This window comes from Bicyclus anynana, chromosome 6 (assembly GCF_947172395.1).
Source record: "Bicyclus anynana chromosome 6, ilBicAnyn1.1, whole genome shotgun sequence".
Taxonomy (NCBI): Eukaryota; Metazoa; Arthropoda; class Insecta; order Lepidoptera; family Nymphalidae; genus Bicyclus; species Bicyclus anynana.
This window is the reverse complement of record NC_069088.1, coordinates 3276700-3296912: the sequence shown is the minus strand read 5'-3', so window position 1 is coordinate 3296912 and position 20213 is coordinate 3276700. Positions and strand designations below refer to the sequence as shown.

Genomic DNA, 20213 nt, shown 5'->3' with positions numbered 1-20213 from the left:
TTTAAGGACTCTTATAGCGTATTACACGCCCTCCCGTTGTTACCCAGACAGGCGTAGGTTGTAGAAAAGTGGTTATAGAACAACTACGATAATGAGGCGAATTTTATGATATGTACTTCATATTTGCGGCGTGGACAGTTGTTTGCAGAGACAGTCAACTACCAACTGCAACTTTTGAGTTTGACTTCTATGGCGGAGGAAAACATTCGTAGAATCTGCCGATTAGGCAAGTAAACCTTGCACAGACAACTTGATTTGAACTCTGGATCAGCTAGGCTATTTCGTAACGATATTTTTATAACTCGCAAGTTCGAGTTTCGAATTCAATCTCTCTCTGTTTAAAACGATACTATAGAATGAGAAAGATAGCGGTGAATTCGAAACTTGCACTTGCGAGTTTTACAAAACATCGTTAGAGAATACCCGTGCTGCACGGTATCGCATAGTATTTCTTTAAAAAACTTCTTTTTTCCCCTCTTCTCAATTTCTGAAGCTTTCAAAATGCAAGATCTTATATAGGTTAAATTTAAAACATTACTTAGTACGATATTAAGATTATAATTTATTTAAAAATAAATTAATAACTCTGTTAATAATAATAAATTTATAATATATTTTTTTTAATTAATTAATCTGTTTTTAATTTATTTAAGAGTATGCTCTTAAATAAATTAAAAACAGATTCTCTTTAGGTTTGACTCTTTCGAGTTTTTTTTACTTCTGTGCCAACTAAATGTCTGGCAACTCGGGAATTGATTGATTTTAAATATATCAAAAAATATTTGGATATTTGAGAATCTCGACCTGAAATCTGCTACCTGCCAAAGTCACCAAACTCTTTAAAAAAATAGAATATTTTTGCTATATCTTTTTTTTAAATATTTTATACTGTTGTTGAGTATAATGGATCAAACAGTTATACAAATATTCTAGCTACACAATACCAGACAAATACGAATACATATCGTACCGATCGGATGTCAGCGACAGAGTGCTACATACTCGATTGCTTGTACTGAAAACGTAATTGGGTTTCTGTAGATCCATTCACAGCATCTAAAGGTTTGTTACATCTTTGAGTTGGAAAATATCAAGATAAGTGTTCTACAAAATTCCACCTCCCCTTTTAGGGAAAAGGGGGGTTAGAAAGAGACTAAAAGTAGCGTATGTCACTCTCCATCCTTTCAACTATCTCCACTTAAAAAAGCATGCCAATTCGTCACTCCGTTTCGCCGTGAAAGACGGACAAACAAACAGAAACACACTTTCACATTTGTAATATTAGTATGGATAGAATAGAAGCAGTTTTATATTTCAAAACATTCTTGTATCAAATGATAGAAATTGATTCTGAAGAATTCTTCTTCCCTTTGAATAAAATGGGTTTCCAGTTTATTTCAAGTTCTGAGTTGCGCAATGAAGTCGGGCTTTCCCACTAATATTTTTTTTATAAAATTCTCAGCTTGGAGTTGGGAAATTGGTGGTGTTAAGCCATGTGATTTAGAGTGCACGTTAAGGCATGGGTTCCGACAAAAAGAAAAAGAGAAATAAAAACTCATTATAACTATTTCACAGCCCGATATAGAACTTGACCCCAGGATCCCATCACGTAAATCCCCATAAGCTAACCATTATACCATCACAGTTTCATAAAAATTTATGTTCTCCAACTTTTGATGAAATGAATAAAAGGAAATGAAATGAAACGAAATAAATACCATTTACTGATCTAAAGAATCGAAATAAATGATCATTTTAAAATCCACACACGTATCTTTGTGGCAGAAAAAATACCGCATTGTTATTTTAAATCGGGTAACGGAACTTAAAACCCGCAGCTTTTGTCCTCACTTTTTTCTATCGGCACCAAAGCAAAATTCATTACAGAAAGTGCAATACATTTCGCTGGCAAGGTTAAAAATACAAAAGGCATTTTGCTAAACTCGTTGCAAACAGTAATATCTCATAGTGGGCTTTTAGTGGATCCAGCCACCGAAACACACGAGTACATTATTGTACATCGCATATTGCAACAACAACCGCAAGCTGCCTAAAGCCTTGTCCAGGTTGAGTATTTCAAAGTAAATTCGAGATTGCAACGGTCTTTACAATGGGTCTGTACAGTTTGTATATGCACAAAATATAAGCTGTCTGTAGTTTAATACTTGTATCAAAACTCTTGGTGAGTATAAATACTTATATCATGTGACAGCAGGTGGCGTGCGACAGCCATGTATCATATCACATTATAGTTCTATGATCTAACTAACTGTAAAACTATGTTTGTAACTGTAATTAATGACATATATTTATTAATTTAAGGCAGAGTAATAATTATTTACATAACAACAATTATACTCGTATTGATTTTCTGCTGTGCGAATATTAATATTTGTTATTTTAAAGTGTCTTAAACATGGACAATAGCAAGAGAGAGATCAAGATTGGAAATACTAATAGAACAAGCTCACAACACAATAGGTTGAAAAATAGATGATAACAATTTCTGTGAAATAGTTATCTATTAAATTGTTCTTCTTAGACGAGGGTATCTAGTAGTGGAAAATTTATTTAGTAGGTAATAAAAAAGGTTCGCCTTTTGCGGCTCTGTGGTAGTCTGCAAACAGCTGTATCTCGCGTGTCGAATACATGTAGGTACGAGTAAGTTTAAAAGCTAAACTTATAAATGGGGCAAGATTGAATTTTTATGACACCATTACCATCACCTACAGTGACAAAGTAATTTAGATACAAATGGTGTCGACGCCACGGTAATTAGAAAATTATACTGCAATCAAAGTTAAAACTTTGAAATTGCCTTAAATAGCGCTTTCGTGTTTGCATAGACAAGGAGTTCTAGAAAATTGTTTTCTGTAAGAGAATTTTAATGAATTACAGCTCAATTTAGAAACTGTAAAGTGGTTAGTCGTTATGTACTCTGTACTGAAATAACTCTTGCTAAATGTTTGTACGAGAACGTTGTTGTATTTTATTATTGTAAATTATCTTAATATAAAAAATCAAAAGTCATCACATCACAGTAATCACACTGATATTATAAAGGCGAAAGTTTGTGTGAAGTGTATGTATATGTGTACGTTTATTCCTCCTTTACGCTGCGGCTACTGAAGCGATTTGGCTGAAATTTGAAATGGAAATAGATTTTACTCTGGATTTATAGATAGGCTACTTTTCATCCCGGAAAAATCCATGGTCCCATGGTGGGATTTGTGAAAAACTGAATTCCACGCGGATAAATTTGAAAATTTGAAGTTAGTTATCTAATGGTGTCACTAGTTAAACATTTTTATAATAGGTACGTCTTTATTACGAAAACAAATTAGTATGTGGTATGTGAAAACAATAAATTGTTTTTTGCGTCCAGTTTTGTTTATTTACTCATCCTTTATAAGCTTAGCCCAGCTATGTTTAATTAAAATTAAAAATTCACTGTATGCTTATATATCGAGTATTCGTATAATATTCGCCAATGTATTTTAACGAAGATCTGGCTAAATTAAAAAAAAGACCGAAATCTTCTCCTCAGTAACGGTTTTACTCAACACCTACAGAACACTCGACACGTTCAAAGACTCTCCTGAAAAACCTATTTGTATAAAGCGTACTTTAAGTTTATCTACATTTATTTTTGTTCTGTCTCATAAAAGAGACATTAAGGATTTCTACGGGGAATACTCAGGGCCTCATTTACGTCGACGAGGTCCCCGATGTTTCAAAAAGGGACATAAGGGCGAAGAGCTTAGATAAAGATCACCCAATATCTCCGACCTTTCTATTAGGGCAGGCGTATTAAAATTGCACCTTCGCTTCTAGGTTTAGGTTTTTCTTTGTGACTTTTTATTTATTTTTCACTTATCAACAAGATAGCTTTTAAATGTTGTTTCACTTACTAATAAATATTTTTTTATATTTTGAATAAGCAAGCGCTTAGCTGCAATCATGCCTGATGGTAAGCGATGATGCAGCCTTGGTGGAACGCGCTTGCCTAGAAGATGCCTATTCACTCTTGACTTGAAAATACCCATATTGTAGGTGGTGGGGAAAACTGAAGCTGGGAGAGCATTCCACATCTTTGCAGTGCGTATAAGGAAAGAGGAACTAAACCCCTTAGTACGCGCCCGATATCGATCTACGATGGTAGCGCGCGACTTGGATGTGGTAAAGTTTCTTCATCTGGTGATGGTTTCTACTTGGCATCAGATCACTGCTTTTTTTATTTTTTTGCCCTTAACTACAATCTTACATGATGGTAAGTGATGATGCAATCTAAGATGGAAGCGGCCTAAATTGTTAGGAGGAAGATGAAAAACCACACCCCTTTCGGTTTTTAAACGACATCGTACCGGAACGCTAAATCGCTTGGCGGTACGTCTTTGTCGGTAGGGCGGTAACTACCCATCAGCCAATCACTTGTTTTTATGCTATAGTCAGTGGGTTGTAACTGATCATGGCGGAAACTAATCACAGATTAGATACAAGTCATTTTAAATATTATAGATGTATAAAAATTGATCCGCGTCAGGAATCAAATCTAGGCCTTCCGAAACAAAAAAAAACACCTTTTCAAACGACCTGTTCGAAAAAATCGCAGATTTTTGTTTTTAATCCCAGAGTTGCTATAAAATATCTAAACTCTTATTGCATTTCTCACGGTTTATTGAGTCTTGAATTTTTTTTTAATGACAGTTGTAGCCAAGTGCGAGTCTCTCATATAGGAGTGTTACTATAAACACCCTATCTGAAAATACAGTGTTGTCATAGCACGGCAGTAAATCTTTGTCTTTCCTTATTCATTTCCTTTTATACATGAAATAATTAAGTCGGCAAAATAAAATATTCTCAAGGACCACGAGAAAAAAGGCGAAACATAAGCTGAGCCGCAAGGAAGACGAATTAATCAATGTTGCTCAGGATTCACCGAAGAATCCGGATTAAAACTTGAATCTTGCGGAATGAAGATGACTTCTAAATCCTATCGTAAATAAAACCAGGGCGCTAAGCTGATCGCGGACATCCGAAAGCTTTTGGCCAACACCCAAAAAAAAAGAAGGCTTTTTATGTCCAATTCGAACGCGAAAGCCCCGAAAAATGTCCACGATAATTTTTTTCCAGTGAAACACAGCTGTATTAGAATGATATATGTCATAGGTACGTGTAAAATATGAAACAGGCGAATATTTTGCATCAAAATACAAAAGCTTTATGTGATTTGTTTTGTATTCATGTTTCAGTTATAGCAAACACTATCTGGTATTATTTGAAACGACAGAACAGAAACCAAATTTTGACAACAATAATATGTTTCTATAATGGATAAAAACTTTATTTATATTGTGGTGTAAATGAATAATACATGAATAATATAAAATATTAATTAGCAACCCATTTTCGGCACGAATTTCCTCTCAGAATGAGAGGGGTTAGACCAATACCCCAATGCGGATTGGGAGGCTTCAAACACGTAGACTTCCTCACGACGTTTTCCTTTTCGAGTCACGTGATATTTAATTTCTTAAAATGCACATATAAACTGTAAAAGTTGTAGGTGCATGTCCCGGACCTGTTTTCAAACCTACGCCCTCCGAATCGAAGATGTATCCACTGGGCTATCAAGGCTACATACTTATATAAAATAGCTCAATAATTTTTATCTAAAAAATTTGTCTATAAACTTTTTTATCAGTTTAAATATATTATTATTGTTAAATGTAAATTAATATATTAAAGATTAATTCTTTAACATGATTTTCTAAGTTAAAAGCTCTTTTTAGTATTCAGTTTTATACGTCCGTTTTACAAATTACCAGGTTTTAAAACAATACAAATCACCAAGTTAGTCTAAACCAGTACAAAAACTAATACCAACGCGAAAGAATTACTGTTACACAACCGAGAAAATTTTTCATGTTGGTTAGAAAACTTCTCAGAGACCGCAAAGTAAATTGGAATTGCTCGTGTACAGTGAAAAATAAGGCAGATTCTTTACGTGTATCGATTTCAAACACGTTACTAAGAACTCGACATTGTTAGTATTGCCAAGGTATCGTTACACCAACAATAAAACACCTTTTAACGTCGCTAGGTTTTGTATTTGTACAGAAGTACATGAATGTTCAAATAAACAAAAACATTGAGAGATACCCCAATACCAGAAGGAAAGTTTGACAGCCTCCGTGGTACAATAGTATGCGCGGTGGATTTACAAGACGGAGGTCCTGGTTACGATCCCCGGCTGGGCCGATTGAGGTTTTCTTTGATCCAGGTCTGGCTGTTAGGGAGGGAGGGTGGAGACAAAGACGTGCCGCCAAGCGATTTAGCGTTGCGGTACGGTATCGTGAAGAAACAGAAAGGGGTGTGGAATTTCACTCTCCTAACAATTTAGCCCGCTTCCATCTTAGATTACACTTACTACTGAGAATTTTTAGACGAAAATATTACGTGAAGTTTGCCGAATGCAGCCCAGCCGAGTTGGATTCGGCGGTTCACCTGTTTCTCAAAATTGGACCTACCTAACTGGATCATATATCCTAGGTCTACAATTTCGAGTGCAGCGTTCTCAACTGTAACTGGGTGGAGCGATACATGAGCATAACACATTATTTTTGTTTTGGCCAAGTTCATTTACCTGACCTGTGACCTGAGTATTACCTACATTTACCCTTTATTTATTTTTCATCAACATAACATATCCGATTCTGTATTCACTCGTAGCAAACTCTAGCTTCTATTATTCCGATTTCCATCATGTTACTGGCAATCCACACACACATAAAATTCCGAACCGAACTGAATAGAAAAGTTGAATGTCACAGCGTCTTGATTTCAGCTCGGAGTTCCATTGCATCCCAAACGTGATTTATGTCCTTCTACATTTCAACAGATATTGCAGATGTTTCGTCACAACGCTGCCGACATTTTTATTAAGTTTCCACTACACCCGCGGGACTGCAAAAAGGGAAACCGTGTTTTGAATTCGTATATTTTCAAGTGCAGCATTAAATTTCAAGTTGTAACTGATATTGAATAATCATAATATCTCGACTGAGTTTCACTTGACTTTTCAAGTACGGGTAACTACTGTATTTTCACAGAAAATAAAAAATTTAGATGTAAAGCAATCTCGAGTTATAAGGTTACTAGCTGACGCCGCGCGGTTTCACCCGCGTGGTTTCCGTTCCCGTAGGAATACGGGATAAAATTGCCTAAAGCCTTCCTCGATAAAGAGGCTATGTAACACTAAAAGAATTTTTCAAATCCTGACCAGTAGTTCCTGAGATTAGCGCGTTCAATCAAACAAACAAAGAAACAAACAAACTCTTCAGCTTTATAAAATTAGTATAGATTTTATAGGTAGGTTTTATTATAATGTATGTTCTTATTGGTTGAAAGCTAACGTTAAATTCCTAAATTTAGCAAATTTTGGTGTATCCGTAAGAAAAAGAAGTGGCGGGGAATAGCGGTTTTAAAATAAGTGCTAAAACTGTTGATTGTGTTTAAATATTAAGCTATGAGAAGGGGCCAAGCTAATCATAACCAAATTAAAACCAGCCAAAATTCGGCAAAATTCTTGACTTGACTTTGAATCACGGATTCAAAGTCAAGTCAAGAATTTTGCCGAATTTTGGCTTTCGTCTTTTCGATGATTACAAATAAAATTAAATAATGTCTAAAAAGTTATTACGTATTTTGTCAATTATCGAATTTATCGTAATAATTTTCGTAATGATTTAGTTCCATTGTAGCATGGTAGTACCAGGTCTACATTACAAGACCTAAATGTGGTTTGGCGTGTCAACCAACCGTCTTATTATTTCGACACGAAATATCGATACACTGGCGTGTTATCATTATCTTAGTGTATTTGGAACATAAATATTATATTAGGAATCTGGGTTTCGCTCGGAAATAGAAGGTCGCGTATAAATTGTATTGAATTCTTTATTAGGTAAAATATTCTTTTGATATTTTTTTGCTAATATTACGAATAAGATGTTCTGCTTATCATCGTCGCCAGATTCTTGTCATTTAGGTGCTAAGGTTAAATTAGATTAGATAATGACGTCATGCCAACAAAAGTGAAGATGGTTCCTTATATTAAAAAAAAACTCACCATCGCGTTGATAATATTAATCCCTAGCGCCTCGGAATACCTACATGTAAAAAGCTCTTGAATATTTCCAGTGTCAGTTTATCGTTGCACTAGTTCTATATTCTATATAATTAATAAATAAATATATTAATAAGAAAATTATTAATTTATTGTAAAACGAGAGTCTTAATAGCTAGTTCTTCCCCATTTTATAATTGCTGAAAGTTTGTCTTTCCTTGTTTGCTTCTAGCATCTTCTTCTTTCTGCTTGTTCTGCGACTTCGTCCGCCCGTAAACCTCTTTAAGCCCAGCCAGCCCAGTCCTTACAGTAGTATCGATGTAAAAATGGAGTAACATCTCCCTCCCTCCTCAACATTTCTCTTCACTGCTCTGCTGCGATGAAAGACTAAAGTATACTGTAACCTGCCCAGGAGTTTGAAGAATAATTGTACCGTTTTGTAAATTTTTGTTAAAATCCGTCGAGTAGTTTTTGTTTCTATAACGAATATACAGACAGACAGACAGACAGACGGACAAAAATTTTACTAATTGCATTTTTGGCATGTGTATCGATCACTAATCACCCCCTGAAATTTTGGAAACATATTTCACGTACAGAATTCAGCTCTCTACAGATTTATTATAAGTATAAGATAATGAAACTAAAACATCCTGGTCTTGGTTTAATTATTGTAAAATGTATTTTACTACATGCTAACTTATCTGAGGTATTGTTTTTTTCACGCAACAAGATTAGGCTTCTCTTACCGAGCAAGTGTAGGTACCTTGCAGGTAATAACCTGCGCTCAACTTTAAAATGAAGAAATATGGAGTGACATTTGTGTGCACCGTCACACGGCAGGGTAATGTCAAAACTTATGGCTGGGGACATTAGTTTTCATATTAAAGGCACTTTAAGGTTACTTGAGTTTAAATGTTAGAGTTAGCTACGTCAACTTTTTGAATATACACTAAACTTGATGTAAAAATGTAAAACTGTTTAATAAAATATCAGAATTTGTCATTATTATCTCTCATTATTTTGAAATCTGATGAAATCAAACGAATAAATTAACTGATTTTTCAATATAATGGGAATTGAATCGACTATAGGAACTATGTACGTTCACAGTTGAAGAAAACCCATTCTTATCCAAAAAATATTTTTCAGCTTTGGGAATCGAACCTACGGCCGTTGATGCAGAAAGCAGGGACACCCATTGTGCCATGCAGTCATCAATAAATAATTTAGAATTTTAATTTTGAGTTAATATGTCAAATGCGAAATTCATTTAATTCAATTAGGCTTAGTTTACAAGCACTTTTGAAAGGTCAGGGTTATGTCATAATTTAATTTAATCTAACGGTGTTAAAAGTCGAAAAGGTAAAATTAAAGTTACGAGGGTTCCAAATGCGCCTTAGTCCGAGAAGAGCCCACAACAAACTCAGCCAAGGTTATGGAAAGTAGCTGATTAAATTTTTAGGAAAAAATTGAGCTTTAATTGAATACATTTTTCCACACACGATCCCGCTAAACAAAGGCCTTATTTCGCAGCGCCACTACACACGGGGAAGGCGTACAAAGGCGCTTTGCATAACCACTCGCCGCTGCAGCCGGACGACAAGAACCCCGACGTAGTGCCACTAGGGAAAGGTGAGTGCGTTTGTTTGTTTTCAGCAAATGAGGAGCCATTATTCCTACACATCTGAAGACACATCTATGGGCTCATATCTATGGGTATAAAATACAATTCTGTAACATTTGACGACCTCCGTGGCGCGCGTATGCGCGATGGATTTACAAGACGGAGGTCCTGGGTTCGATCCCCGGCTCGGCAGATTTAGATTTTCTTAATTTGTCCAGATCTGGCTGGTGGGAGGCTTCGGCCGTGGCTAGTTACCACCCTACCGGCAAAGACGTACCGCCAAGCGATTTAGCGTTCCGGTACGATGCCGTGTAGAAACCGAAAGGGGTGTGGATTTTCATCCTCCTCCTAACAAATTAGCCCGCTTCCATCTTAGATTGCATCATCACTTACCATCAGGTGAGATTGTAGTCAAGGGCTAACTTGTAAAGAATAATAAAAAAAACATCATAATTCATTAACTTACCAGCATCGTGGCGTTTTATTAATATTACTAGCAGGCTTGCCGCGCCGTGATAGCCCAGTGAATATGACCCCTGCCTCTGATTCCGGAGGGTGTGGGTTAGAATCCGGCCCGCGACATGCACCTCCAACATTTCAGTTATGTACATTTTAAGAAATTAAATATCACGTGTCTCAAACGGTGAAGGAAAACATCGTGAGGAAACCTGCATACCAGAGAATTTTCTTAATTCTCTGCGTGTGTGAAGTCTGCTAATCAGCATTGGGCCAGCGTGGTAGACTATTGGCCTAACCCCTCTCATTCTGAGAGGAGACTCGAGCTCAGCAGTGAACCGAATATGGGTTGATAATCTTGGCTAAATGGTAAAGTGGTCAGGCTGCGTTAGTCACACATACATAGATTTCATTTACGTCAGTAAGTTATGTGTACTTATGTAGATACCTGTGATTCATAAATTTACAGATCAAAACTATAGAGCGTCATTAAGTAATGTAGTTATTTCAAGAGAATTATCTCTCTGTATTATGGTACTTCTAACATCCCACCCGTCTCTAGGTAGAACGGTGCCTACAATTGTGTTGAGTAATAATTCTCTAGACATGAGTAGGAATAATCCTTGTTGAAATACAATGTAACACTATTACCCACTACTTATCTCTAGTTAGGTTGATATACTGATAATAAGCAGTACACTGTCTATGTAGAGCTAGGAAGAAATAATCCCTTTCTTTAAATGCCTAGATAGATTTTAAATACCTTCTTGAGCTATTGATCAATTGTAATATTATACTGTAGGTGTATGGTTTTTTTTAATAATATTAGATTGATTTTATTATTTCTCGGAGTTCTATTCTTGAGGGTATCCACGCGTCGCAGCTTCAAAGGTTTATGGCACATAGAACTAGAGAACAAGGCTATTAGGTAGATAGCGGGACTGGGTGGATGCTCTACCTTAGCTCTTGAAGATTACTCCTAGCTTATAAGAATTCATCATTGAATAGATCATGTTGGTACTGTACTCCATAATAGACTAAGAAGAAGAAAGAAAGAAACCGTAAGTACCGATACATAAAGTAAAAATAATATTTATTTTTGCAAATTAGATTTTCTACTCTTAAGAAAACTGTAATCAAGAAAATAATCAGTTGAGCTTTTAATACAGATGAATGAAAATATTTTACAGTTTTTTTTAGTACAAAAAAAAAAACCAACTAAAAGAAAATTTCTAAAAATCTTTATAATTTGACAGGACCTATACAGGATACATAGGTACCTAATATTAAATATCCTTCAAATCTAGACGATCTTCGGATGTGATATAAAGGACGAATGTTCCCGTCTAGACTACAATGCAGTACACTGCAATGCACTTTGCTGTCTATTGCAATATAATTTATTCATCAAATGAGATGGTAAACCTAAATGTAAGCCCTGTAAGCTCCCACTCACTGTCTTTGAATATTTAATTAGATAATTGGTATGTGTTTATTTAAATATATCGAATTAATAACTGTACACCTATTTTATTATTTACTTTTTATTTTGATAAATAGATAGTAGCAATTCGTACTCCAAACATGCCTAATACTCGTAGATGAAATGCAAATAAATGTTGTATAGGTTATTGTTATTAGGAGTGATGTTTTTTTAGTAATTATCGGTAATTTATACGTTAATTAAATATTAAAACCGAAACGAAAATCCGTTTAGTATTAGTTGTGACTTAGTTAATTCGTTCAGTATTAGTTCCCGTGCGACTTGCAAGTGACAAAAATAAAATAAAACTTGCCATTAGGTTTTACATAACTGAAAAAGATTTACGCAGATATTGAAGGCAGACAAGTAGACAGATAGACGGTCAATTTTTTTTCCTCTAAAATGTAAGTAACAAATATTATTTGTTTCAAGATTTCAACTGCACGCGAGACTCGGAGCGGCCGCCTGAGCCGCCTCCCTACGGAGTAGTAGTGTCGCCGCCGGTCGGGTCTTCGAGGAGCGTGCATAGCTTACACGAGCGTGCGAACACTCCCCACACGCCGCACACGCCCAACACACCCGCGTCCGACGCTCAGGTGCGTACTACGAGAGACAACGCCAAAGTACATGAGGTTCGGGTTGACGTGGAGTTTGCACACTGCACAGCTTGTACAAGGCGTCAACATCCCCCACACGCCGCACTTGACCAACACCCCCGCGTCTGACGCTCAGGTGCGTATTACGAGAACGTCATCGTACATACGGTCGGGTAGACGTGATGTTTGTACACTACATAGCTTACACAAGTGCCAACACGCACCACACGCCGCACACGCCAAATACTCCCGCGTCCGACGCTCAGGTGCCTATTACGAGAGACAACGCCACAGTGCATGAGGGTGGGCTTGACAAGGAGTATGCACACTGCACAGCTTGCACAAGGCGCCAACATCCCCCACACGCCGCCCTTGCCCAACACCCCCGCGTCTGACGCTCAGGTGCATATTACGAGAGACAATGCCACAGTGCATGAGGGTGGGCTTGACAAGGAGTATGCACACTGCACAGCTTGTACAAGGCATCAACCACACACCGTACACGCCAAATACTCCCGCGTCCGACGCTCAGGTGCGTATTACGAGACAACGTCATCGTACATGAGGTTCGGGTCGACGTGGAGTTTGCACACTGCACAGCTTGTACAAGCGCCAACACCCTTCACACGCCGCACTTTCGCAACGCCAGCGCGCGCTCGACGCTCAGGTGCGTATTACGAGACAACGTCTACGTACACGAGGATCGGGTCGACGTGGAGTTTGCACACTGCACAGCTTGTACAAGCGCCAACACCCCTCACACGCTGCACTTGCCCAAAACCCCCGCGTCCGACGCTCAGGTGCGTATTACGAGAGAACGCCAAAGTACATAAGAGTCGGGTCGACGTAGAGTTTGCACACAGCACAGTTTGTACAAGCGCTAACACCCTTCACACGCCGCACGCGGTTATCACCCCCGCATACGACGCTCAGGTGCGTATTACGAGAGACAACGCCACAGTGCATGAGGGTCGGCTTGACAAGGAGTATGCACACTGCACAGCTTGCACAAGGCGCCAACATCCCCCACACGCCGCACTTGCCCAACACCCCTGCGTCCGACGCTCAGGTGCGTATTACGGTAACCAACACCAATGACATAAGAGTCGCAGATGATCTTGCACGACTTGCACGACGGCAACACATTGCATTCACCTAACCAACCCAACAAAGCCCAACAAACAAAGAGTTACTATCACAGTCATAAAAAAATAATGAAAATTGATTATTTTATTTCGCATAATCGAACACAATTTGTGAAAATGCCAACCAAATTCAACAAAACATAAAATTGTAATATATTTACTATATTTATTATTCCGAATCGAATAAACTTAATTTGAGGTTGTTTTGTCGAATACTTGTGACAGTCTCACAAAAAGTAGCAATTTTATTATTTGTACAATTTAATATTGCATAGCCATTTTGTTTTAGAGCATCGGCACCCTAGCGGAGGATCGGCGCAGTGTGACGAGCGGCACTCTCTCTAGGAGGAGGGAGGTTGTCACGACCCGGACACCTCTCTTAGCGAACGCGAGGGAAAGCTGTGTGTAGATAGTGTAAAATGACATTTTATAATGATGGAAAACATGTGTACTATGGGAAATTATGCCATGAAAAGACTATTGTCAGTTTGATTGAAGTACCTGCAAGGGTGTATTGACTGTATTGGAAAATAAATTAGGTATACACTATACATGTTATATTGAGGGAAGTATTTATTTTTATATTATAATAGCATTGCTTTTGTTATTACTTGTGAATCAATAAATTTATTATTATTGCTAGGTTCATCATCATCATATGCCAGCCGAAGGACGTCCACTGCAGGACATAGGCTTTTTGTAGGGACTTCCAATCATCACGATACTGAGCCGCCTGCATCCAGCGAATCCCTGCAACTCGCTTGATGTCGTCAGTCCACCTGGTGGGGGGTCGACCAACACTATGCTTTCTAGTGAAACTTTGTGATAGACAGTAAAAACTTTAGGTTAATCAAAGTTAGCTTCACATGATTTGTACCAGAACTTTAAATCGCTTGTCGATAGATTGGTAATTTGACTCTAAACTTTTCGACCGTTTCGACCGTTTTGCTTAGGTTTCTTGGTCTACCTTAGAAAAATAAAAAAAAATCATAACCCTTTATTGAGAATAGAACTCGGGATTCTTGGTTGAAAGTTAGGTATTTCCAACTGCGCCCGAAACGTCAATATTTGGGCTAAGTCGCAAGCTCACGTTAGTCAATATATAATTCCATGACTTTATTGGATTTGATACAGAATGTTTCTGAATAAAACATCGAAAAGCGAGTTCAGCACGAAATATATTTATGAAAACTTTATAAGGACACGTTTACAGTGCGACAAAATTCAATACAATACTTTTGAAGTTTCGACTGTGCAAGCCCTAAGATACATAAATAAATTTAAATTTCAAAGTTTTATTTAGCCACGGATAAACTTATAAATTAATAATTGGCAATTAATTTTAGAAAATATTTATAGGGTGATTTATTCAATAATGATTTCTCCCTATAATCATAAATATTTCTCTAACATTTAATATTTTCATCCTCGAAACCATGCTGTAAAACAAAATGAATGACTTCAAAATTAGGTCAGTGGACTTTTCGTTAGAAATTCAATGGGCATATACTTTCAAATCATACTTTTCTCTTTTCCCTATTTTTTTGATTTGGGCAATATTCAAACTCCGTCGATTTAAAGATAACAAAATCGTTATTATTATAAATGGCTAGTGGGAGGCTTTGGCCGTGGCTAGTTACCACCCTACCGACAAAGAAGTACCGCCAAGCGATTTAGCGTTCCGGTACGATGTCGTGCAGAAACCGAAAGGGGTGTGGATTTTCGTCTTCCCCCTAACAAGTTAGCCCGTTTCCATCTTAGATTGCATCATCACTTACCATCAGGTGAGATTGCAGTCAAAGGCTAACTTGTAAAGAATAAAAAAAAAAAAAAAAATGTCGCCGTCGCAGTGAAAACGTGGCTTTCAACTGCAAAATATAAACTTTAAAAATTGCAACCATAATTTCCGCCCGGCGAACTTTAATCTAATTTTAACTCTATGAAACTTTTTAACGTATTTTGGTCTGATAGTTGGAAATTGTAAAACAGTAGCTCAAAGCGGCTGTAATTCTTTGAGCAATAAAGAAAAGGCTCACAAAGCGCGAACGGGGCGCCATTTTGAATTCAAACAACAAATAACAAAACATAAAACGAAATGCACCTATGTGCAATCTGGAAAGTTCAGTTTCTAAGGTATTAGCCTAACAATTTTTTAGGCAATACAAACCTTATTGATATGTCTTTAAGAACTAAGTTTCATTATTACTGTGGAGTAGGCGGAATAGAATATCCGAGTACATTTTTTTCTTTACTTTCGTTTCTGTACCAAGCCTTATGTTATTTTCCGATTTTTCAGGTTTAGTGGTTTCTTATTTCACAAAAATTGGCAAACAAAGGCAAAAGGCAAACGAGTAGGTATATATAGCAAAAGTTTGTAAATACTCAATGACTCTCGTAAATAACTTCTAATCAAACAGAATCGTTTTTTTTAACCTACGGCTACATCCTCGACTGCTGGTGCTGGAATTGTTTTTCAAGCACCTTAAGAACATATTGAAGATATATCTATGGTATGCATGTTTGACATGACATGCTCTTGACGTACCTTGACTACAATCTCACCTGATGGTAAATGATGATGCAATCTAAGATGGAAGCGGGCTAACTGGTTAGGAGGAGATTGAAAATCCACCCCTTTCGGTTTCTACACGACATCGTATTGGAACGCTAAATCGCTTGGCGGTACGTCTTTGTTGGTAGAGTAACTAGCCACGGCCGAAGCCTCCCACCAGCTAAAATACATCCCAAACTAAAAGTTTCAACCCACTGAGACTACGAGTATGTATTTTTTACCGTCTATTTTATGTAATAACTAACAGACGCCGCGTGGTTCGTACCTACCTACCTACCTACGTTTTTGTAGGAATACGGGCTATCTAACACTAAAAGGATTATTCAAATCGGACAAGTAGTTCCTGAGATTAGTGCGTTCAACAACAAACAGACTCTTCAGCTTAATATTAGTATAGATTATGTACGTACTCATTTATATTCGCAAAATGAAACGCGTTCCATTTTATCGAGTGGAAAAAATACGTCGCGTAGTCTGCGTCTAAAAATAATTTAAAAAATGTCAAGAGCACTAGGCATCGTTGCTGCGGACAACGCGCTTCAAGCGTTGCATGGCGTGTGAATAATACATGGGCCCGGCGTCGCATTGGCGCGGCGCAAAAACTTGCACGTACGGTGCCATGTATAGTGCATAATTGTGTGCTAACTATTAATTTTTCTACTCTTTTTTTTTATTATTCTTTACAAGTTAGCCCTTAACTACAATCTCACCTGATGGTAAGTGATGATGCAGTCTAAGTTGGAAGCGGGCTAACTTAAAAGGATTAGGATGAAAATCCACACTCTTTTCGGTTTCTATACGACATCGTGCCGGAACCTAAATCGCTTGGCGGTACGTCTTTGCCGGTAGGGTGGTAACTAGCCACGGCCGAAGCCTCCCACCAGCCAGACCTGGACAAATTAAGAAAATCTCAGTCTGCCCAGCCGGGGATCGAACCCAGGACCTCCGTCTTGTAAATCCATTACGCATACCACTGCGCCACATAGGCCGTCAAAACTCCCATTTCGTATTCTACTCAATATAAAACCTAAAACCATATCGCAAAGCTATTCTTTCCTACAGGTCGTTTGGTAATGTCCAGTTAACCCTGCTACAATGTTTTTTAATCTTTAGTCCCATGGCATTGTCTACAAAAATTCAGGCTTCCTTCAATACAAAATCAAGAAGTCCACGCCCAACGCCAATTATATATTGTTTACCAAGTTATGTTAATTCTTTTATTTATTTTATCATGGTCGTAGAAAAAGTTTTGTATGCCACTGCATGTAATTAGTTATTGTAGCACTCGTGCTGTCTATTGTGCTATAGACAGAAACCACTCATGCTACAATAGCCCTCATTATATGACAGTAACATAATTATCTATCGTGTGCGATTGTTCAGCTGAGTTTGTTGGAAATACTATTTTGAGAATGTCAATCATCGCAACAATGTAATGTTAGACCACTAGGATTTAAGTCTGATATCTTCGTCATTTTATAAGAAACTCTAACGCTCTTTTATAAGAAACGCTCGCGACTTCGTCCGCGTAGAATTCAGTTTTTCACAAATCCCGCGGGAATCATGGACTTTTCCGGGATAAAAAGTATGTATACCTATGTGTTAATCCCGAGTAAAATCTATTTCCCTTCCAAATTTCAGCCAAATCGCTTCTGTAGACACAGCGTAAAAGAGGAACAAACATACTTACACACTTACACACAAACTTTCGCCACAGACATTTCAGTCACAGATTTCGGTGGATAAATATTTAAGCTGGTTGTATCTTGGTGCAAAACCCGTCAGCTGATACTTTTTTTATTTATACGTAGGAGTTAGGCAGAAGCATCTACTGCCTATTTAAATGCATCAGCTGACTAGGGCATCAAGGACTCAACTTACTGCTAGCTGATTTTTTTGTTTATCACACAAGTATATTAACAATCAGCTCACAAATTTTCATCTGGGAAGAAATGACTGATGATGAGCATGGGATTCTATAGTCGGTCATCTCCCCCACCGTATCGCAGCTGACGGTCATAAGGCATTATGATTCTATTTTCTGATTTGTCTCACCAGTTATCTTTCGAGAAGAAATAATTAACTACTATTGACTATTAGTGATAATAAGGTAGAAAGGCCTTTAAAAAATCAAGTGAAATTATTTTGTTTGATCTTGGTTTTGGTACGTTAATATTATTTTATCTGTATAAATATAAAGTATGTACATACCTAAATACTTCCCTCAATATATAAATTCTAAAGTGGTATATTATAAATGTAAATAATAGAAAAAATATTTTTACTTATTACAATAATTATAATAATGAGAATTTACCTACATATTATGTATAAAGACAAATGCTCACAATTATTTAATGTTTAATACTTAATAAAAGATGTTGTATACAAAAATCATAAATAACTTTAAGTATCTATGTCGTTCGTTTTTTTGAAATTATTTTGAATTAAAGTTATTTTAAAATGCACTTTATGCGCTACTGTATTATATATAAAAGATTTATTAAACATTATTGAAAGTAGGCCAAAATGGAAATTATATAAGTTTTACGAAAACGTTAATAAATGTCTAATTAACATTTTATTAATAATATTAATATAATTAATTGTTTCATAAGAAACAAAGACAATAAGCGAAATGCGTAGTGATTATTCTATTATTCAATTTTTATTGCGTATTTTTCATTATTTATTTGGTTTTTTAAAAGGGTCTTTAAGGTTTATTGAATTAAGTAATGAAACATTTAGACAGGAACTGAAAAGCTTTTTCATATTCATTACACTGACTATTAATAATAATATTTATTTATTAATATCGTCACATAACATTAGTTGAAACTTAGGCCAATTTACACATGCATAGAATAACTTATTTGTTACTAAATCAAACAGAACACTGACCTGAGCAGCAGAACTGAGAAGAACTCTGCGGTTCCACCCGCGGTTATAAAGTATATATCCCTATGTTAAGATTAATGGCCAAGCGTAGAAAAGGCTCAGAAAAGACGAAGAATAATAAAAAGATAACGTATAATCTCCCTGATAATGAAGCTTTTCATTGGTAAAAGAACTTTTGAAATTGGTCTAGTTGTTCCAGAGCCAATGCAATGCAAACCAACAAGAACAAATCTTTCCTCTATTTACTTATAACATAAGTGTTTTTTTACAAGTTAGCCCTTAACTACAATCTGTCCTGATGGTAAGTGATAATGCAATCCAAAATGGAAGCGGGGTAACTTGGTAGGAGGAGGATGAAAATTCACACCCCATTTCGGTTTCTACGCGATAGCTTTCTGTTTACGAAAAATGTTGATGGGTAAGTTTTTCAATGTATTTGGATATACATTGAAAATAATAGTACATTATGATATAAGTGCGGTATATTAAAAATCCAAGGCGAGAGCAGTAAAGAAGTAGAGACTGTAATAATCAAAGCGCACGTATTCATTACGTTTTTAACCAATCTTTAATAATCATTGTAATATAACAAATGCATGTGTGAATGGGCTTTTACTTCTATCTCATTGTACAATGTATAAGCTGTATATTATTGCACTCATGACTGTATATTTGTAGGATAATTATATTATCAAAGTGAATTCACTGTGATGCTATGAAATTTATTACATTTAATGTTAATTATACTATTAATAAATACATGTAAATATTCTATGTAATGTTGTTTATTTTAAGTTGATACTATAAAATAATCTACTAACTACTGTGACACTGAAATTATTACCGTTTTCTTATATAAATGTATATAAAATAATGATTATTCTAAATGTAAATGATTTAAAAAAATAAATTTAATAAATAATAAAACAAAAACTAATAATAATAATTAATGACTGTAAATTATTTTTTGCGAGTCGCTATTAATTTGATTTTATATTTTTATTGTAAATATTAAATGTACTTTCTATAACAATATTTCCAAAAAGTAAAGAAATAATAATATACAAATTAAGTTTATCTTTAAAAAACTGTGTATCTTATAATTTCAGTGATTTTCCAAAGACTTCTTGACATATCGTAAATTTAAGCAGATATGTGTAATTCTTGAATAATAAATTTGCTTATTAGAATGTCTATAGTTTTATTTGTCACTAATTGTGTTCCGCGGTTTCATCCGCATAGATTTAATTACTGTGTTAGCCACAGTAAATAAATCTGTAATACTGTGAAAAACTCAGAAAGTAAATA

At 36.2% G+C, this 20213-nt stretch overlaps 1 protein-coding gene across 1 annotated transcript in view; it reads left to right on the top strand.

Moving 5' to 3' along the window:
- The window catches only part of LOC112053346 (hemicentin-1-like), a 248203-nt gene extending 228287 nt beyond the window's left edge, over positions 1-19916 (top strand). Inside the window, exons 15-17 of the mRNA XM_052881914.1 lie at positions 9665-9763; positions 12127-12290; positions 13725-19916. Coding sequence (XP_052737874.1) covers positions 9665-9763; positions 12127-12290; positions 13725-13844 — 383 coding nt within the window. The 3' untranslated portion in view covers positions 13845-19916. The remainder of the gene's footprint in view (positions 1-9664; positions 9764-12126; positions 12291-13724) is intronic.
- The last annotated feature ends 297 nt before the right edge of the window (positions 19917-20213 follow it).